Below are 20,742 nucleotides of genomic sequence, written 5' to 3'. Positions count from 1 at the left end.
GTCCTCCTCTTGTTTCTAATTGTGCTCAACAACCTCGCTGCGAAGCCGCTTGGCCAAGGTGCGGCGAAGCTGAAGAGCCGCATTCTCCTCGCTTTCCAATGGCGGTGGCATTGTAAGATCAATTGTCTTTCCACCATTCTCGAGTAATTGCTGGGCCACCTGGGCAGAACTCGGACGAACTCCTGCATCTGGTGGACTAGTGCGTGCCATTGTATCCTGAAGCTGTTTGGCACGCGTTTGTTTCTTTATTTCAACAATTTTATCTCGCTGTTGGCGCAAGTATTCCTGTCGCGAGACCACATCATTGGGATCCACCTTATCCTCTTGTTCGAAAAACAAATTTAAACGTTGAAACTTGTCATTGACCAAATCGATATTGGGTTCTTGCTCTGGCGTTAAGGCCGCTTCAGGACTTTCCAGCTCGTCGGCAACAGTTTTGGCAATCAATTCGTCCACATCGATGCTAGCGGCTGCATCGCTATATAATATATAGTTTAGATAGAAGATATAGGAAAATATAAAATACACTACCCGTGGTCGGAGCCTGTCGCACTGGCATTATCGCCATCGCCTGTGCCGGCTAGATGGGCCAATTGATTTTTTTCTATGAGATCCAAGGCCTGTAGTTGCAGTTCCACGTTGCGTTGCGTCATCATGCGTATGAATATTTTTAAATCATTGGCCGCCCATATCTAGAATACATTCAACCAATCCCAATTTTTATACACGCTTTCAAAAAAAGGTGTCCAAAGTACCTGCTGAAAGAGAACCTGGTGAAACTGAAAGGGATTATCCCCCTGAGCCTGACGACCCTCCATGCAGGCCACTTCAAATTGTTCTGGGGTTATATGCATTTCCTCCATGAAGCTACCAAGCATATAGTCGACCAAATTTTTATACTCCTCATGAATTTGTTGTATGTCCGGATTATTCTCATCAAGTTGAAGATTGGGATCGAAGACTGGGGGAATCAATATGAGATTTGGGAATGACGTAGCCGCTAATTGTGTTTACATACCAAGGGATTTTTGTTCGATAAAGGTTTGCAATGGTGCATTCCAAACGGGTCCGTGGAGAAAGCAAACCAAGGAATCAAATACCCAAGAATCTTCAGCCGACATTTTCCTATAAACACAGTGGAGTGAATGACTTTAGGAAAATTGGAAAATAATTCGTTGTCAGAGTACGTTTTGGCTTCAACTTTTTGTTTGGTCCTTGAAATGGTTGCCATGGCAACATGACTAACCACTGTACAATGGGTGTGTTTCTTTGAATTAGACGAGAAAATCCAACACCCACTGTATCGACATGGTAAACTTTTACCAACTTACAAATGATGGGAAATAAAACACTATGAAGAACACTTTGCCATTGTTTTTTTTTTTTTTTTTTTTTTTTTTGTTTCCGTTTAAAAACTATTAAAAACTATGATTTAATTTACTCATAATCATAATATATAGAGTTCATATATATATCCGCGTTTTTATGCATGGATGTTTAAACAACTAAAAATTATTCCAAATTATATATGTAATTGGTATGTGTGTTAGGATTAGGGATTAGACAGCATATCATATACAATACACGATTTTCATATAAATACTATGTATAAACTATAGTTCTTTCATTCATTCTGTATTCGTTTTTTGTTTTCTTTTCTTTTATGTTTGTCGCTTAGTTGCTTCATTTTATTATTATTTTTATGTTCTTTTGTTTTATGCACTCTGCGGTTGCGTTTTATTGTTGCAGTTCAATCAATCAAACAAAAACAACAACATGGAAGGATATATGTAATCTTCAATTATGTTTTATATATATATATATATATTTGTCGTATGCATATGTGGGTAATAAAGAGGGGCGCTTGAGGGTTGTGTGAGGGTGGCGATATTGGTCGATTGCTCCAAGTTTACGGTGTATTTAAGGAGAGTTGGAAACGTTTTTTTTTTCTTTGTTTTGTTTGCAGAGGAAACCATTCTCAGTTTTTGAAATATGCAATTTATTAAAAACTAAAATAAATATGTATGTAGTAAAGTATACGCATACGCAACATGGCAAATACGATTATTAACAAATAACTTGATTACACCTTAATTAGCAATGAAGCTAGATCGCTGTGAATTTGAAATATCAATATCTTGTATGATGTCTGTGTGTCTGAATGTCCGTAGTTTTCTGGGGGTGGTTCCAAATGTATTTAAATATATTTGAATTTCCAAATCAAAAACAAAAAACTTAAATGGAAAACGTAAGAATACTATATGTATATATTTTATTGTTTTTTTTTTTTTTTTGTTTTGTTTTGTTATCCTCATTCTGTATTAACTATACGTTCTATTTGTAATTATCATTATCAGTTATCTTGGTTGTTCTTGTTTGTTGATAATATTGTTGCTATGTGAAAGAATTTGTGCAACAATTTACTTAATTATACAGTCTGAAGAATCTGCAATATGTGTGAATCTTCTTTCTTCGATACATATCTAGAAATAACCTCAGATCAGATTAATGTAGGCTATATTATACAAAAACGTTATACATTTTTCCAATTTGTTGTTATTGTTGTTGTTGTATCGTTAAGTGGTGCTAGACATGAAGTAAGCCGACTATTAACTAATTCGATATGAGGACTGACTAAAATTATATACAAGGTTCATTTGCAACAGAGCGCTAAAAGGGGCTAATGAAAGTTATATAGGTATATCAGTATTGTTTGATGGTTTTTTTCTGTGTGCGGTTCATTAACTGATAGTTTTAAACAAAATTTGTAAAGTTGGCTATGGTAATTTCATTTGGGTATTTAACAAAACAATTGCTGGTTAGACAATGGAAAAAAATATTCAAGTTAGAAGTGCATAATTTTTTGTTGTATATATTTATATAAATGATGTTTATTACAAATAATTATTGTAATTTAGAGCGTGCGAAAAAACAGTCTCATTTTTTTCTTCTTTTGATTTTATATGATAAAAATTTATAGCTCAAATAAAAATAACAACTTTTTTGATGAGTACTCAAGCTCATCAGCAATTGTTTTAAAAAATTACCACAATGAAATATTGCACAAAAATTGTTTTTTTTTTGGTTTTCCTACAACATTTTCCGTTTCCACAAGCCAACTTTACAGGATCTGTTGTCTTTGCTTCAAAAAAAAGGTCTTGCACCACAAAACTAGGTTCGGTTTTAACCACTTTACCTTGATTCATTTTCTTTCTCTTCGTCCCTTTTCGCGCATGACGTAGCGAATGAGAGTTTTAGAGTTTTTTTTGTTGTTTGTTTTGTTGTTTTTTTAATTACTAAATACATTATTATTTTGGTTTCTTTCGTTTATGCTTCCAACATGCGTGCGTGTGTGTTTGTGTGTGTGCGCATGATTGTTTTAATGCAAGACAAACGCTTACACACACACGCACACAGACACTTGTATTTGTTGTATTTCCCATATGTATATATTTATATATACATATTTATATATATATATATATATATCGTAGGTATATATAGATATATACATATATCGTATAATAATTTAATTTAGTAAAGTAAGATTTATAATTTCTGGTTTTACTTTTTTGTTTTTTTCCCCTTTGTTTTTTGTTTTTTTTTTTTTTGTTTTTCTTTAAAATAAATTTTCTTTTATGCTAAATTGTTATGTTTTATGTTGGTTTTCCTTTTGTTTTCTTGTTCGATCTTACATCGTACCTCTCTCTGTGTTCGTTTTACTTTCGTTTTTCTTTTTTGTATGCCTTTTGTTGTTGTGTTTTAATAAATCAAAGGAGCGTCGCCTTTCATAACTGCAACCGCTGGTGCAGCTAGCTACATTTGCCGATACTCTTCGTTCCTTGCATTTGTTGGTGTGGGTATGTTGTGTGTGTGTGTGTGTTTGCTGTTGTTGCTTTAATTTGTTGTTTGTTCCATGGATTTATAATTGATGCCGCTGTGCTCCATCTCTATTAACTATGCCAGACGTGCGCGTTTTTGTGTTTGTGGCCCATCGGATGTGTCTTCATCCTCTTCGTAATCATCCTCCCCGGAATCACTTTCATAATCCACCAGACCCTGTGTAGAGCATAGCATTTATATATGTCAGTCGTTTATAATATTTGATAGCGCGTTCATCAACTCACCTTCTTGGCTGTATCTTTATCTGCCTCAGTTGCCGCTTCAGAGGACCCTTCCGCCGTAGTAGTAGCCACATTTTTGTCCTTCTCCCCGTTCTCGTCCTCATCGTCCTTTATGGAATCATCATTGGCCTCATTACATGTATTCGCCGATGGCGTTTCAATAGAATCGCTATCTAAACTGTTTACAGTCGGTTCTGATGTTGCCGGTGCGTTTGCTGTTGCCAGGCTGGACGTAGTTGTGGCGGCTGCAGATGCTGCCATGGCCGAAGCAATTGTTGTAAACAATTGTGAGGCGGCTGCTACTGCAACTACTGTCGCGGAATCGCACAGCACCGGTGTCGGAGGCGATGAAGATAACGAGGATGATGACGAAGATGATGATGATGACGACGACGACGATGAGGTGGACGCTTCAAGCGAGGATGCGGATGATGACGAAGGCAACACACTTACAAGTGACGCTGTATCTTCATTTTGCGCTTGTTGCTGCTGCTGCTGCTCTACATTGCCCAGCTGTTGTTGCAGTTCTGCAATCTCGGGCTGTGATTGCTGTTGCTGGAATGCGTGCTGCTGTTGTTGTTGTTGTTGCTGCTGCTGCTGAAGAGCGATATTGGCAGCCGTCGCTAAATGAACAGCAGCCTGAGTTTGCTCTTCAATGCTACTCGATGACTCTGGACTACTGCCACCACCACTGACTACGGGTGGAGTAGCTGCTGTTGTTGCAGATGATGATGTTGATGATGATGATGCCGATGAGGTTGCTCCTGATACTGAGGTGGCAGTTGCTGTCGCTGTGGAATTCAAATTGCCCAACAGACCACCGCTTTGTGGTGACGTGCTGTGTGGGGGCGAGGATCTCTGCGTCTGTGACTGGCTTTGTTGGGTTTGCGGGCCATTCTTTTCGCTGACGGCTAAAAAACCAAATAAAAATATGTATAATTAGGGAATGCTTTTGAAATTTCATCTATCGAATTGGCTTACATTTTATAACATTATTATACGTATCAATTTCCTCTGGAAAATCATCTTCCTCGTTAAACCACATTTCCTCTTCCTCCTCCATTTGACGTTGATCTCGACGAAAACGTCCAGCGCTGCGAATTATGGGCAAGCCACTATTGAAATAGCATTTCAGTTAATGTACATTTCAAATAACAATTAATAACATTTACCCATCAGTTCGGTTTTCCATCTTGTCACGATCCTTAAGACGATCTTGATACTGGTCATAGCGATTCTTCAAATATTTGAATGTCTGCACATATTCGATTTCATCAAATATCTTGCTAAAATTCTCTACAAAATACACGCACAATGTGCGTATATCTTCGAGTTTTATAAACTCGAATAATTCCAGTATGGCTGATTCCAAAAGATTGTAACGGCCATTATTACGAATAAAGGCATCAACCACAGGCGCAAATAGATTACACTTTACAATGTGTCTATTGAGAGAAAGGAGAGAGAGAGAGAGAGGGAATATAATGTTAGTCTCTTGATGAATTATCATTTCAATTTCAATTTCATACCTGTTGTAAAACTCATCCTTGAGTGCAATTATTTTACGCAACAATCGTAGGGCGCCTAATACAAGGAACGTATGTGTGCTTTTCATTAGCACTAGAATTCGTTTGAGGAGATCCTTTTGTAACAAGAAGTTCTTAATGTGATAGCTATGATGTTCCACACAAAATGATAAAATGTCCAAAACAATGCCAAGCAATTGGGCTGTCTGATAGTCCTCATTCTGAGGGCGATCACCCATTGTATTGAGCATTAGGGGGGCTAAATGATAATAAAAGTTGTTGATTGTGATACACTAATAAAAATAATATTATTTAAATACGTACCAACAAGCGTTTGTACGCTGTATTTATAGAAAAAATTGAGAAAATCTCCCTTCTCGGTCAGCATATTCTCCGGTTCTAGCAAGATTTTAATAATGCCCATCAATTGCACTGCAATGCCCAGCTCTGGTTCTGAATCATTAAGCATTTGTTCGATGGCAATATTAAGCAGCATGCGCTCCTAATGAACAAAAAAAACAAATGAAATCAGACAAATAGTAAGAGAATTGTAAGAGGGGTTCATCACTTACTCCTTCGGGCCGATTCACCTGATTGAGCGTATAATTACGCACTACCAATGGCGAAAATTCCACAATAGCCGTGAGAATGTCTATGGAGGCTGATTTGGTCTTCTTGTCATTCATGACCAGCGTCAACTCCAATGCCTGCAGTATGCCAAGGCAGGTGAGCGTCTTATAAAAGGAATCTTTGCCCTGCGGCTGCAGATTTTGGGCGAAATTGCAGAATTCCTTGAGAAACAAAACCGTATCGCGACGCTTTGCGTCACCAGTGGCGGGATCTGTGAGCACCGTAAAGACATCGAGCAGGAAACGTTCATCCTCCTGGATCATTGTCACAATTTCGACCTTGTTAAAGAATATGAAACTGGAAAGTGTATTCAGCATGTTGTCCTCAACAAACACCGACGGTGTGGGCAATATAATGTCCTGTATGTACTGCACCCGAAACGTTTGATGGATTTTTGCCAACAGATCTGGATTCTTAATGGGCACTGCCTCACGAAATTTGGCCCATTGCTTTAAATACTGGCGATGCTTCTTTGGCTGTGACACACTAGGATCATACTCCAGACAGCCGACTACATCGAAAATTGTGTCATCGGCAAACATGATCTCAAAGAGGGCATTTTTGTTTAGCAAAAAGATATTCTTGAATATCTCAAACAGATGGTGCAGACCCTCGGTATTTTCCAGATCCTCGCACATATGGAACAGATTCAGCAACTTTTTGATATAACTCTCCGACTCAAGAGCCATAGAGAGTTTCTCCTTACGCAACGGCGTCGACAAGCAGCTTTGTATCGTCTCTGAAATATCTTCGAGTCGGTTTATTTCACACGCTGGCAGCTCAATGGGCGGCGCCGTATCTGACATATCCTCGAAACGTTCATCCTCTGATTCCTCCACAATATCCTGCGTAATTTCGACAGATGGATCTTTGCCCTGTACCTGGCATATCTTCTCCCATATCTCATCGCAGCCAGCCTTCTCCTGAAAGCTAAGCGCTAAATCAAAATTATCTCCTTCCGACCAGACAATAAGTGTGTCCTGTTGCTTCTGATAGGCAGTGTCTGGTTGAATTTTGCTCTCCAACAACAAGGAGCCATCGGACTCAGCTCGCACCAGCAGGGATATGCCTGAAAATGCATCATCAAGAGATTGATCTAAACTAATTTCGTTTTACATTGTTTGAATTTTTTTTTAATTTGCAATAAAATTTGGATGGAACGAACCTTTAAGTCGATCCACGTATGTGGATGAAACATGTCCAGTGCCACGATCATCCCACTGCCGCTCTGCATTAAGGGCGTAGAGTTTAACACGTCGGCGGGTGTCGGTCGTCATGATGAATCTTCGGCTCCTAGTCGATTGTTATCTACCGGGCCGTGGGGGATTTTCCAAAAATGTTTTTGTTTTTATTATATAATTACTATAATTTGTGGCTTATAACCTCTCTTTCTTGACTATCCTGGGCTAGGCTAAGCTAGGCTACTAGGAGTAAACTAAATAAGGATTTTGAATTTAAAATTCAAAGGATTTTGGGCTAATCTCTATGCTTGACTTGTAGTACATCCATTGCATTAAAGCAAGCCACTTTGGGGAGAAGGGTTGACCTTTTTATGGGAAAGAACGAATTCAATAATACTGAAAATAAAAGAAAAACAGAAAATGCATTATAGTAGTTATTTTTTGTAACCCCCATTTCTTTGACCTTACAGTATGTTAGATATGTTAAATAGCAGAGGAGTAACAGAAAATGTAATGAATATTTATTTAACAGAACAGGCAACGGTAAACGTGTCGTAGTTGCATTGCGTTTCGTTGCAAGTTTAAAAGATTATTTTGAAGGCGGTCACAAATATGCCAAATAAGCTAACACCAATGAATAAGTTGGTAACAACAATTTGACTTCAAGAAAAAACTTAAAACAGAGTACATACTATATACTATACGTACATACATACATACATACATATGTACATTTGTAACTAGTTGATATTAACCAAGTGTGAATTGAGGAATTGACAATTTTTGTATCGCAGGGCATTGCCAACACACATTTCAATCAATAACAAATAAATTTATAAAATTCACAATTTTCATGAGCGCAATTTATTTCGAAGAGTCCAAATTATGAGTAATACAAAGAAAACGCATGAATGAAAATGTGAAAGCAGCGGCCCTCTGTCTGTGTTTTATGTATCTGTATACACACGCACACACACGCATAAAGTGGAAGAGAGTGAAATGGGGGAGAGCAGGAGAATGACCACTAACAAAAACAGCAACAAAAAGAAAACACAACTGGGTGGAAAAGGGGAGAAAAGAAATGTTAATAAAACTTAAAAACTATGTTTCTGACTTCAAAATGGTGGAGGAGGTCCCCAACGAAAAGCGCGACCAAAGACAACCAGCTTGAGTGCAAACACGCGCGCGACAAAAACAAACAATGAGCCAAGAAATACAGAGAGACAGTGAGAGAGGGAGAGTATCTCATCATCACAATTGGCAATGGCTAAGGGGGGAAAGGGATAAGCGGGTGGGTGGCTGCCGGCAGGCACTGCCTTAGATTAGATTATAACACACAAATACACGCACACACATGCATAGTAGACCTACGCACAAGGTAAAAATCAATGAGCAAGTGTAAAATGTGTGTAAACAGAACAACGAGCCAAAAAGAAAAACTAGAAATAATATGCATACATACACAAACACACATACAATAGGTATGTTTGTATGTATGCGTATTTAAGTGTGGCTGAGTTGTCTACGTCATTAATGGCATATTTACGTCACATTGGCAATGAAATACATATTTATTTCGTTATGTATGTACACATTGTTAATAGGAATGCCGATCGCAAATTCCATATTCTACGTTTGAGATCTTTTACTTGCAATGGCAAATTCTAGGCAAACTTTTTGCATTAAAGATTTGTCCTGCTAAATCTGGATCAAGGGCTTATTCTCTTACAATCCGCACACAATACTCCCTCCCCCCATCACCATCAATTTCTCCGTGTCTGGGTTGGAAAAATGCGTGTTGAGCTATTTAACACAATATTTTTGTTTTCTACGTTCAGATTACGCGACGCGATGTAGAGATACGGTGCAACTGATAGTCTAACACACACACACACACATACATACTTATATGAGTACTTTCGTATGTGTTGGTGGAGAGCATCTCCAATGAAGCGGCGCCCCCATAGGCCAATTTAACGCTGATAAGAAGGAGAGAAGAACTGGCAAAACTCTAGGCAAGCAAGCAAGGCGCAATCACAACGAATTGTATCAAAACAAAAGCAGCAATTAAAAACAAATGCTGAGAGAGAGGTTTACGCAATCAGCTGCAAAAAAACAAGAAAATCTTGGAAACTAATGAACGAGTTGTTTTGAGGGTTATTAATAAACACACTCGGTGATGGACCCGGTTGAATGGATGCCAAAAAAAAAAAGACAAGCATGAATGTGAATTGTATACGAGTGTGTAAAAACGAATCTGGAATTAATAAGGAGTTCAAGTTCGGGTTTTCTTTTATTTTCCACAAGGCCGAAGAAATGTATTAAAGTCCTTGACTGCTAAGCTGATTGGACAAAAAGGGGGTAAATAAGCAGCTAAACGATCTTTAAGCCTGTTTGTTGTGAAACATCAAAGTTAGCAGATTATGTAATTTTTTTTACGATTACAATTGACAGCGGGTGTAAGTATATTTACGAAACGGACGACTTTACCATGTTAATAATATCTTGCCTAGTCTTGTAATCTTTTTGACTCAACATTGAGCTAAACGAAATAATAAAGCTAAAGCAAAAAACAATTCCAGGGATACAGGATATATGTATGAAGAAGAGAATACAATATAAAAAAGCGGGCTTTATGGCCCCTCCTCATTTTTATATCCTTCCTGGCCAGCGTCTTTTTGCAAAAGTATGCGTTTTGTGTATAACACACTTGCGATTTCTTTGTGAGTGTGTGTGTGTATGTGGATCTCTTCACACAATTACAATGAATGGCATCGGGCAGGCAGTAGAGCAACTGCTTAAGGAAAAGGGGGAAAACAGGCAGTCAGTTTGGCGGCGACGATTGGCAAACTCGTCGTATCTTGTTTTTGCATGCATGGCAATGTATACAGAGAATACGCGCGCTTGTTCATGTATCTGTCAACATATATGTGTGTGTGTGTGTGTTAGGTTGTATGCACATTTGGGGTGGGATAGGGACAAAGAGGGTGGCCGAAAAAGATTTATTTTTCGTACATATCCCGTAACAAACAATGTTATTTTTTTTTAACCGCTGCTAATGCAAAATCAGCAGATATGGCTTTTCAATATTTTCAATTGTATGTATGCACACACACACACACACACTCACACATTAATTTGTGGGCCCAACGAGTATATCGCTTTTTGGCCGTCTCTTTAGTGGTTCATTCAATAAAATTATTGCGAATGGCAGGCACAAAACAGAATTGCAAAAAAATTGCAGCGTATTTGCTGCCGCTGGCTGCTGCTGGCAAGAAGCGAAGCGTGTGGTAAAGAAAAACGCCGTCGCTTCTCTCACATACACACACTCACACACCCACGAATTTGGACCGTGCTATGTGTGTGCGTGTATGTGTACCTTTAATGACGCATGCAAATATTTCACATTTATTTTGATTTCATTTTTTCCCCCGTTTTGATGCCATCCAGGAACCCTTCTTAAGTAAATATTTTACTTTTGATCCGATATTGCTTTATCATTATTGTTAAATTTCAGTAACACAAGTTGTAAGAAAAACATTGGGTACACACCATACACACACACAACCACATATACATGCATACACACGCGGAGCAAAGGCGAAAACCCACCACATGTAACAGCGGCAAAATTCAACATACTACAAAATAGAAGAGAGTGAAAACTCAACACACGGGACCCCAACGACATTTGGCGAGATGTTGCATAAAGTTAATAACAAAAAAAAATGAAGTAAATGTCCTTGCAGTAGATAAGGAAGTCAATTTCAATAAACATGTAGATAAGAAGTTGCTGCAGTTAGTTACTCTGCCTTCACAATAATAAAACCAAGTCGGGGGAATACGTGAGAATCAAAGTATACGAGAATACACACACTTACACACATGCATATATACATATGCATACAGACACACACACACACGCGCGCACAGACAACACAGAAGCCGCAAGAGGGCGAGGAGAGGCATTGAATCTTTTTTTCCAAAAAAGTTTTTACACTCACGCTGCAATTTCCTTGTGTTGCTGCCCTTGTTTTTGGTACTCGATTTCTCCTGGCTGCTATTTGCATTCATTCAAATTTAGTGTAAACACTTTCGCTTGCGCATATTTACCACTCGCTATTAACAATTTATCTTTCGGATAACTTATTTTCTTTAATTTTCCGCGGAACCGACGCTCGAGCGCTGGTCTGGCCTAACCGAGACGATAATTTTTTGTGTGTTGTTGTTGCAACGACGCCATGTTGTTTTTCCTCCAATTGTGTGGTCACTCTAAAACAAGAGAGAAACGCACAAAATACCAGAAAAACACATGAAATACCAACAAACAGAGATTTTTTACATTAATCGAATTGAAATATATTTAAAAAAGAATATAAGAGGAACAAATACACTAATTGTAGGTGTATTTATTACATATTGTTTGCAATTAATAATTAACTGCTCTGAACTTAAATAAAAAACAATCAAATTGTTTCGCTTTCCCGCTAAATCTAGCTATTTGCATCTCTGACGTTCCAACATTTGTTTTTTGATTGTTTATTGTTTTTATAGCAAAATGGAACCGCACATGAAAATAGCGAATCACAAATACTACAGCCGGCATGCAAAATATGCAGGAATCACAGAGGCAGATTTGGAATTGTGCATTAGAAGCTATGACAACGATGCTGTAGTTCGTATAGAATTGTTTAACCGGCAATTTGGTTCCCAGTGGCGTGAGCAACTGCATCGATTTTGGCTTCTCGTTGGCCTGATTGCAGTCTACTTTGCCTGTGTGTGGACATGCAGTTCCAGCGTTTGGCAGGTTTCCATTTTAATTTTCGCAATGCTTATGATTATGCTAGGAGGCTACATTTTGCGCTCTGTACTAAATTTAGTGCAGTCTGAGAAGCTGTTCTATAGTTGGGATTTGGCTCTGCAAACAGAAACCGTGCATACGTTTGGCCGAAAGACAATACAGTGTGTTCAGCGTGGTCATCTGTACGACATAGTAATGAATGAGGTGATAGAAAATGTATGTGAAATCCCACTAGCATAATCATAATAAGGGTTCTTAAAATCATACATCTTTATATTACAGCTGGATGTGAAGTATATGTTAATTATGAGAACTAAAGGAGGAATGTTTGATCGGAAACCCATAATTCCATTATTTAACGTAAATTACAATTAAACTATATTAAATCAAATTTAACAATTTCTACTTCCTCAGGCGCTGTCTCCTTCGTTTGAGTGCCTCCAGCACATACATCGCATTTTACATGGCCATTCGCTGCAGAATGAAAATTCTAGCTTAGGTGAAACAAATCAGGACTTTAGCATCTCGAAACCTTCCTCGGCGGCATCATAGAGCTCTTCGAGCATGTCCAACTGTAGATTTAGGTTTAATATTGAAAATTTAAATAATAAACTACTACATATTTATATTCCATTTGCTTCTAACCTGTATCATGGGCGTATATTGTTCCTTATCCCGCTGAGTGCCTAACATCTGAGGTAGTTCTTTTGGCACATTCAGCTCAGCACTTATTATATTATAATCACCGTTTACCTGCAGGAGTAAGAGTTTGTGAAAACATTCAAATTACAAAAAGGAACAATAGAGACTTACCAGTTCAGTTAACTCCGTAGTCATGGCCTTTTTAACTATAGCGCGGTAGAGTCGTAGATATTCGGCTCTGCTTTTAATCATACGCATCTGAACTTCCCGCAGATGAAGAATTTGTTGCAGGGTTAACTCTGTGTCAATAGTATTATTTAAATTAAACTTTTTTTAAATGGTTGGCCCAATGCATTTACCTGATTTACTCATAGCGTCGTTTTACTGTTTATATATTGTCTTAAATTCCGAATTCAAAACAAATAGTTCAGTGTTGGTTAACTGTTGTTAAAAACACATATTCCCACCACTAAAAAATTATCGACGGGGCTGACGTAATTTGACAAAAACAAAAACAAAAACAAACATAATTTTGTTTATATCCTACCCTCAGCGCCACCCAAGCAAAAATTATTGGTTTATACGGTTTTCGGCCCGGTTATCCTCACAGATGCCCATTGACCTCATGTACAAATTGGATCAGCAATGTGAAGCAGCTGATATTGCATTAACACACTAACGAAAGTAAGTTCATAGCCATAAATAGATTTTATAAATAGTTCAACGCGACGAAGGGTGTGTCTTATTGAAATTCTTCTTGTCTTTAGTTCCAGTTCCTCACCCTTACCCACGTTAAACACACAAGGATGAACCGCACGATGGACTCATCTAATCCAATTCGCAGAGACCGCTCCTTTGACAGTGTTTTAAACAGGCTACTCCGAATGCGTAGCCAGAATCATGAGAGCTTTCGCGCTGCAATGTACAATTTCCTTATCGCCGCTGGCGTAGCAGCTTTTGTGGCCGTCTGCTTCATTTTGGGACCATTTGTGCGTCCACTGATGTGGGCCTTTCTTATGGGGGCTGTCCTGTTTCCGTTTAAACGTCGATTGGCCTATTTGCTAAACAGCTGGTTCCAGCGATTGGAGGAGCGGGATTCAAATGTTTTAGTCTCCATATGTCTGGCTCCAATGGAAGCAACAGAGCATTGTGGCCGCTTGCTTATCCGTTGGTTATGCGAGCATTGGCAATTACTACTGGCCGGCTGTGGAGTGGCTGGATGCATAAAACTTTTAGTCTTATATGCTCCAAAGGGATTCCTGATTGCCATATGGAGTTGGGTGACTTTCTCACATGGACTGTTTGTGAAGATTATTGGCTTTCTTAATGTCTATGTGGTAAGCTAGCCAGAAGTAACTACATCTTTAGATGACTCATCTTATATTTGACAGCTAATCGCTCTGGTTGTAATCTACCTCACCACTGTCCATTTCTTTTGGCGGCCAGAGAACCGAGCACATTTTGTAGTTGCCGGTCAATCCATGTGGATAGCCATAGCCGGATATCTGTGCAGCTTTTTAGGAGCTCTTCAAGTACCAGTATTCCTGCTGGTTATGGCCTATGTAACGGCCTCGACGGCGTATCATCTACAGATTAGCACGGATTCCGGCTCCTATCTACATCGCTTGCAGAAATTGTTCGATAAGAATGACTTCGAGAGATCTTTGAGTAATTTCAGTATTGCCGGCAAGACCACCGGAGGAATAGAACAATCCAATTTACAATCCGATGTGGAGGATATATCACTCAGTGATACAATAGATTCAACGGACACCTTCGATGCCAAGCCTTTGGAGGAGGAGGAGACTGAAGGCCATCAGAGCGAGACGTTCTTCAAGCTATTGTTCTATGCTTGTTTAGCCACTTTCCTTTATCGCAACATTTGGATGTTTATATTGGCCGCTGTGCCAGTGTTTGTGCATTTACTCTTAACTTTGGGCGCCTACACGGGCATAACCCAATTTGTGTCTGGCCAGATTTATGACATTTATAATGCTCTGCGGCAATGGGCCATTGATCATCATTCGGCGGTGCTGCCTTTGTGTCTACCTGGCGTGCTGGAACTCAACTATAAAATCAATTCCTTAATTCGGGACTCACTAAAATCTTCCGTGGAATCAGTCACCTCCATTCTCATGATCATACTCATGTTGCTCATCATTATCTTTCTGGGTGTGTTCTTTTGCATTAACATTTATTCCGAGACCATTGAGGTGGCCTATTTGGGCAAAGATCTAATTAACAAGACGATCACAGATCGTCCAGAGCTAATTGATATTCTGCCCGCAAATGTGCAGGCGTCCATAGATGATGCGCTGGACAATGCTCACCATTATGGACGCCGTAAAATTGAGACATATATTGATGATTGGCTGGCCGATGCGGACAAGGTGCATGCCACCAAGCTAAAAGATCAAATTCTCGATGTGTGGGATAGGCTCATTCAATATTGGATTGATTTCAATAAAGCAGGCACATCCTATGGACCGCGAGTGCCCACAGATGCGTTGAAAAGTACATTTGGTGAGATTGTGGATAATCCAGGTAAGTCTCTTCTCCATGCACTGGACAATGGCCTTTCATTTGTTATTGTCCTTGCCTCTTCAGTTGTCTTTTGTAACACCTAACATTGTTTCAATTGCCTTTTTGGGGGTTTACTTGGGAGGAACATTCCTAAATGGAGTGTTGCTTGTTGGTAAACTCTTAAATTTTTTCTGGTTATTGGCTTTATTTAGTTATATTTATTGCTTCTTCAGCACCTAACAAACAACATCCATCCTAATCTCTGTTTGCGTCTATCAATTAACTTCATTCTCTGTCGCTTCTGCTAACCAATGGCCATTTATTTTAACCAAGGACATTTTAAAGAGCTAGTTTTAGTGGCAAAACAGGGCATCATCGGTTGGGCGCAAAGCAACACTCAGACAATACTCGAGGTAGCAGAATCTCTTTGGCATATCATACGAACGAATCTCTCCATGATAATGGGTGTAACTGGCGATATACTCTCACTGCTTCTATCTGGCGGACAAGCTTGCGTCGAGTTTATATTGGACATGGTGAGTGTTTGAAATTATTATATAAATATCTTCATTTGCTAAGAATTCTCTTTTCTTTATGCAGATTGTCTTCTTCACGGCACTTTTCTATTTACTATCAAGTAGTCAGGATAAATATGCCCCATTGCAGATAACCAAATATCTGGGTTACTCCACTTCAGGGATTAAAATTGCCGATGCTTTAGAAAATTCAATTACCGTGGTGCTAGTCTCCATGTTCAAGTGCTCCATCTTTACGGGCCTATTCACGTGGCTGGTCCATACAGTGTTTGGAGCGCGTATTGTGTTCTTACCTTCAGCTCTGGCTGCCATGTTGGCAGCAGCTCCATTCCTTGGTAGCTATTGGTGTGCTGTCCCGGCCTTCCTTGAGTTATGGTTAGCCCAAGATCGTTTTTATGCCGGCCTAACGCTATTCCTGATGCAGTTTTTTGTGCCCTCGGCATTTGAAACGGCCATCTATGCAGATCTTAAGGGGTAAGTATATATTGGATTAAATTTTATTGTATTCCACTTAATATTTCGATATATAACACATAGTGGCGGCCATCCTTATCTAAATGGCTTGGCCATTGCTGGTGGTATGTACTGGATTGGATGGCAGGGAGCCATATTTGGACCTCTAATGCTTTGCTTCTTCATCGGCCTCTTTGAGGTTGCCACTTTGGCTATGCGCAATAATCAGGAGAATCCCAGGTAAGCTGGGTGCAAGTTACAAATAAATTCCAAACTTTTGATTTTGCATGCGGCCCAAGCAGGATTTAAGTGAGTGGCCTTGAATTTTATTGTTTCTTTGTTGACATTTGGTTAAATTTCAATTCATATTATTATTGACCACCATTCCCTGTTCCCGTGTTGCAGGCGCAGCTCTGATGAAGAAACACGAACTACGTGAGTTCAGTCATTCGGGCTATTTTTACTACGAATTTCCTTCCATTTCCATAATACTCGAAAGTGCAATCTTAACATAAGCGTAAAGCCAAATCTTGACAATCAACATGCGTTTGGCCCAATTTACCATATTAATGCTGGACTGCTGCGTTAACTTAATTCGTTTTTGTTTTTTTTTTTTTTTTGTTTGTTTGTAACAAAATTTTCAAGTATTCCCTATCCCGGTGTATTATATAAGCAGTTATTATTTTTTAAATTTCTAACATTGGCGCCATATCCAAATGCTTTTCCAAAAAAAAAATGTTAGAAGAAGGTCAAATGTCATTACCAGTAATCAGATTTATATGATATCAATATTCGATCAGAAACACTTTTACAAACTTTCTGAAGTATTGAATTCAAAATTATTTGTATATATCTTCATGGATATATTTAAAAATAGCTTTGGTAAAAGACCTTCAAGTATATTTGGACTTGGCGCCAGTCGGCACTTCTCGAATTGTTTAAATATTTGTATGTGTATTAAAAATACTTAAAAATAGAAATGTTTTGAGATTTTAAACCGGTTTTGTTGCATATGAAGTTACGAATTATGCGCTCGCTACTAATAATTACTAAAAGAAATGTAAACTTGTGATTTGTCTATGTCGTAGATTATAAAGAAAAGAAAGAAAAAAATTGTTGCAAATAATAAACGTCCAAACTAATCATAAAATGCTTTCAAATTTCTAAATGGAAAGTGTCTCTATTCCCAGCTCTCAGTTGAATGCTGACAAAGCCCTTACAACCAAGACGAACGAAATTGGAGAGGAACTAGACAGCCCAAAAGCTGTTATGCCCCCACCACCACCACCACCACAAAGATGGAATGGAAAACCAGTTCAAGTGAAAATCATAACACGAACTCTTCAACCTGTGGATACATTTCAAAAGGAAACCCAATAAAAATACGATATACAACGAAAATATGCGAATATAATGCATGCGGTGCTATAACTATTAAATAATAAGATATACAAATGTTTATGTATACAGATTAATTGGTGTATTGATTCTTGAAAGTGAACTCCGGATGCTTTTCCACACTGCAAAAAAAAATAAATAATATGTTTATTTACCATAATTATTGTGAGAGAAAGCTGATTTTTCTTACCCATGGAAGAAGGCAAAGTCACAGACGCGTATATTCTTGTCTAGGGCCAAAAGTTTGTCAACCTCCCCTGAAGTCAGTTGGAAATCAAATATATCGAGATTTTCCTTTAAACGTTTCGGATTGGAGCTTTTGGGTATAGCAATGACACCAGTGTCGATTATCCACCGCAAAAGCACCTGAACACAAGATAAAAGAAACCCGATTGAAATGAAAATGTGTGTCATATGATGCTTCTTTTTTTGTTCCTTACCTGAGCTGGAGACTTGCCATGGGCAGCAGCTATTTCCTTGACTTCGGGTATATCCAGCAAATCAGGCACATCACGCACCACACCTGCCCCAGCATTGAATTTGGCAATGCCTCTGGAGCCCAAAGGAGAGTAGGCCGTAATGGCAACATTTTCCGCCTTACAAAAGTCAACCAAATCACGTTGCTGGAGATATACATGATGTTCGATCTGATTGGTTGCTGGTGGTATTTTGCAATTTTTCAACAGTCGTGCCACCTGATCCTTGCTGAAATTGGACACACCAATCGATTTGGCCAAACCGTTTGCTACTAGCTTTTCCATCTCAACCCAGGTGGCAGCATGATTCGTAGTGACATCCACTTCTATTAAACCATCTTTATCTAGTTTAAAACTGCCGTCCTCATTAATATTCACAGTAAATGGTGTATGGATTAAATAGAGATCCACATAGTCCAATTGTAGATCTGCCAGAGATTTCTTGATAACACCCTCCACTTCGTGTGGGCGATTGGCTATGAGGAATACATTGTTTTTGTTTACATTTCATACTTGTCATTCGATTAATTACCAATTGGCGGCAGTTTGGTTACAATAAATAGATCTTCGCGTTTTACTTTTCCAGCATCCAGCCAACGCTTGAGAACTCTGCCAATTGCCACCTCATTGCCATAGACAGGAGCTGTGTCAATATGACGATAGCCGGCCTCTAAAGCAGCATCGATTGCCGTCTCAATTTCCTCATCGCTGGACTAAAATAACAATTGCAAATTGTGGTTTAATCTAGGGATTCAGTTATTCAATAAGTAACTCGATATGTCCGCCACACCCCGCTGCTCCGCAGTGTCATCCATCGTTGACACATTAAATTTGTTTGTTCTTGTTAATCTCTGCCATTCAGAGAGAAAGTTGAATTTGTTTTAAATATGAAAACCGGTCTTAAGTCTGAGCAATCTTTCAATTGATTGTATTGACCCCAAGCCCATGCCCTAGCCACCAGCCCCCTGCTCACCACCTTAATCATCAAATTTAATGAATATCTGATGTGTCAGCATTCGTGTTGCTATTATTTATGCAGTCATGGTCACAATTATCATGATTAAATTTACAAAAATTTAAATTCTAATTGTCAGAATCAAACACTTACCTGCCAGGTGCCAATACCAATTAACGGCATTTTCACTCCATTGTTGAGAGTCAAAAACTTTGTGCCAGCCATTATAGAACTACTTTTTTGAAATATTCAACTGCAACTGCTTAATAACTTAGGAAACTGTAACTAAACTAAGCCGTGTTTACTTTCCGATTCAACCTGTTGAATGTCTTTGTCAGTATTGCCATTTTGGCTTATTTTAAGCTAGATCTGGATTATTTCAAAATGAAATAGCTTGGAAAGTGGTTAAAATGCTTATAGCTTGAAATCTAGCTTATTTCAAAATTCAAAAAGCTTATTTTGGCTTTAAAAAAATTTCTACATAAAGATTTTTTTTAGAGATTATAAAGTATTTTTATGATCATTTAAAGGGGCAAATCAAACTAAAATAATATTTCTCGGTGACTTTTGGTATTTTGTGCAATTTTGTGCCTAAATTTATGCTTATATTTCGTTTGGTTCGTATTTGGTCATTCTACAGCGATATTAAGCGATATTAAGTTTGAGAAAATGTTACTTATAAACAACATTTTCGCGAATTGTGGACTACTTTTGATGAATTTAAGGAGTGGCTGCGCAAACAAACAAAATTCAATTTGTTCCAAAGTCATTAAAAACAGAGGAACAAGAGGTTGCATTGTGTTTATATATTTGATATATATCAATAAAATAAAATTTATATTAAGTGTTATACACCAAGTGTTTTTATAGTTAGCTTATTTTTAAGCTTTTTTTTTTAATATTTAGCTTATCGTAGCTTATTTTTTTGTAAATATTTACTTAAGCTACTCGAGGTTTCAGTGTTGAAAAGTGAAAAAATCGGCTAACGTTAGATTTCAGTGTTGGCAAATGCTATTTTTTATTTGGCGCGTTGTTTGACCGCCCTGGCAGCTAAATATTTTACTCTAAATTATAAAATTAAGGAATATTCCGCAACTCTGGCAGCCGAATATTGTATTCTGAACTATATTTGTTCTCTAAAATCAAGAAATAATGTAAACTCAAGAATATTTTCGATTGTTGAGAATAGTGCGAACACAAGTTTCAAAAAGCGCGCGTATTCGAGTATCGATATTTGGCATCTGGCAACGCTATCTCAGCTTCTTTTACACGGAAAAAGCTACTTTTAGCTATAATCCCGCTAAAAACATGATTTTGCTTTTGTTAATTGCACAAAAACTACATAATAAATCGCCAATGCGCACCTGAGGTCGTGCTCGTGGAATTTTTCTCTTTTGTTTGATACCAAATTTATGTAGTTTAAGCGCGTTTTGGGCCCGAGTAGCTATAGTAAATATTTACCACAAGGCCAATTCGCCGATCCAAAATGAATATTCG

At 38.3% G+C, this 20,742-nt stretch overlaps 6 protein-coding genes across 19 annotated transcripts; 2 read left to right on the top strand and 4 right to left on the bottom strand.

The window, feature by feature from the left end:
- Positions 1 to 15: 15 nt before the first annotated feature.
- On the bottom strand, positions 16 to 1,121 carry LOC6651434 (cilia- and flagella-associated protein 36). The gene is made up of 4 exons (XM_002073547.4): positions 1,019 to 1,121; positions 756 to 961; positions 532 to 692; positions 16 to 478 (listed from the first exon to the last, which is right to left on the bottom strand). The coding sequence occupies exons 1-4, from the start codon at positions 1,119 to 1,121 to the stop codon at positions 16 to 18; spliced, it is 933 nt and encodes a 310-aa protein (XP_002073583.1).
- A 2,491-nt stretch (positions 1,122 to 3,612) lies between these two features.
- Positions 3,613 to 11,687, bottom strand: LOC6651433 (serine/threonine-protein phosphatase 4 regulatory subunit 3). 3 transcript variants are annotated; one of them, XM_023180532.2, is made up of 10 exons: positions 11,466 to 11,687; positions 7,664 to 7,857; positions 7,446 to 7,588; positions 6,223 to 7,376; positions 5,975 to 6,152; positions 5,654 to 5,909; positions 5,297 to 5,569; positions 5,106 to 5,239; positions 4,128 to 5,035; positions 3,613 to 4,059 (listed from the first exon to the last, which is right to left on the bottom strand). In XM_023180532.2, exons 3-10 carry the CDS (start codon positions 7,555 to 7,557, stop codon positions 3,958 to 3,960), a joined length of 3,117 nt encoding a protein of 1,038 aa, XP_023036300.1. In that variant the 5' UTR covers positions 7,558 to 7,588; positions 7,664 to 7,857; positions 11,466 to 11,687; the 3' UTR covers positions 3,613 to 3,957. The 3 variants fall into 3 exon arrangements, with proteins under 3 accessions (XP_023036300.1, XP_046867258.1, XP_002073582.2); XM_047011302.1 differs by having other exon boundaries at positions 7,446 to 7,857; XM_002073546.4 differs by having other exon boundaries at positions 6,223 to 7,349; positions 7,446 to 7,857.
- A 113-nt stretch (positions 11,688 to 11,800) lies between these two features.
- Positions 11,801 to 12,890, top strand: LOC6651432. 2 transcript variants are annotated; one of them, XM_047011387.1, is made up of 4 exons: positions 11,801 to 11,860; positions 12,016 to 12,478; positions 12,545 to 12,622; positions 12,677 to 12,890. In XM_047011387.1, exons 2-4 carry the CDS (start codon positions 12,020 to 12,022, stop codon positions 12,812 to 12,814), a joined length of 675 nt encoding a protein of 224 aa, XP_046867343.1. In that variant the 5' UTR covers positions 11,801 to 11,860; positions 12,016 to 12,019; the 3' UTR covers positions 12,815 to 12,890. The 2 variants fall into 2 exon arrangements, with proteins under 2 accessions (XP_046867343.1, XP_023036318.1); XM_023180550.2 differs by lacking the exon at positions 11,801 to 11,860 and having other exon boundaries at positions 11,921 to 12,478.
- On the bottom strand, positions 12,518 to 13,342 carry LOC124460492. Its single transcript, XM_047011409.1, has 4 exons — positions 13,264 to 13,342; positions 13,076 to 13,203; positions 12,908 to 13,015; positions 12,518 to 12,834 (listed from the first exon to the last, which is right to left on the bottom strand). Exons 1-4 carry the CDS (start codon positions 13,274 to 13,276, stop codon positions 12,772 to 12,774), a joined length of 312 nt encoding a protein of 103 aa, XP_046867365.1. The 5' UTR covers positions 13,277 to 13,342; the 3' UTR covers positions 12,518 to 12,771.
- A 70-nt stretch (positions 13,343 to 13,412) lies between these two features.
- Positions 13,413 to 17,796, top strand: LOC6651431 (transmembrane protein 245). 11 transcript variants are annotated; one of them, XM_023180535.2, is made up of 8 exons: positions 13,414 to 13,588; positions 13,672 to 14,241; positions 14,296 to 15,448; positions 15,785 to 15,963; positions 16,028 to 16,437; positions 16,501 to 16,656; positions 16,822 to 16,851; positions 17,607 to 17,796. In XM_023180535.2, the coding sequence occupies exons 2-8, from the start codon at positions 13,711 to 13,713 to the stop codon at positions 17,794 to 17,796; spliced, it is 2,649 nt and encodes an 882-aa protein (XP_023036303.1). In that variant the 5' UTR covers positions 13,414 to 13,588; positions 13,672 to 13,710. The 11 variants fall into 11 exon arrangements, 9 of the variants coding, with proteins under 9 accessions (XP_023036306.1, XP_023036303.1, XP_002073580.3 ...); XM_002073544.4 differs by having other exon boundaries at positions 15,773 to 15,963; XM_023180533.2 differs by having other exon boundaries at positions 15,761 to 15,963.
- Positions 17,797 to 17,799: 3 nt separating this feature from the next.
- On the bottom strand, positions 17,800 to 19,582 carry LOC6651430 (1,5-anhydro-D-fructose reductase). The gene is made up of 5 exons (XM_002073543.3): positions 19,399 to 19,582; positions 18,823 to 19,003; positions 18,255 to 18,766; positions 18,005 to 18,180; positions 17,800 to 17,936 (listed from the first exon to the last, which is right to left on the bottom strand). The coding sequence occupies exons 1-5, from the start codon at positions 19,468 to 19,470 to the stop codon at positions 17,888 to 17,890; spliced, it is 990 nt and encodes a 329-aa protein (XP_002073579.1). The 5' UTR covers positions 19,471 to 19,582; the 3' UTR covers positions 17,800 to 17,887.
- Between the last annotated feature and the right edge of the window lie 1,160 nt (positions 19,583 to 20,742).

Source organism: Drosophila willistoni, chromosome 3R, assembly GCF_018902025.1.
Source record: "Drosophila willistoni isolate 14030-0811.24 chromosome 3R, UCI_dwil_1.1, whole genome shotgun sequence".
NCBI lineage: Eukaryota > Metazoa > Arthropoda > Insecta > Diptera > Drosophilidae > Drosophila > Drosophila willistoni.
Note: the sequence above shows the minus strand (reverse complement) of the source record. Positions and strands in the feature narration are given on the sequence as shown.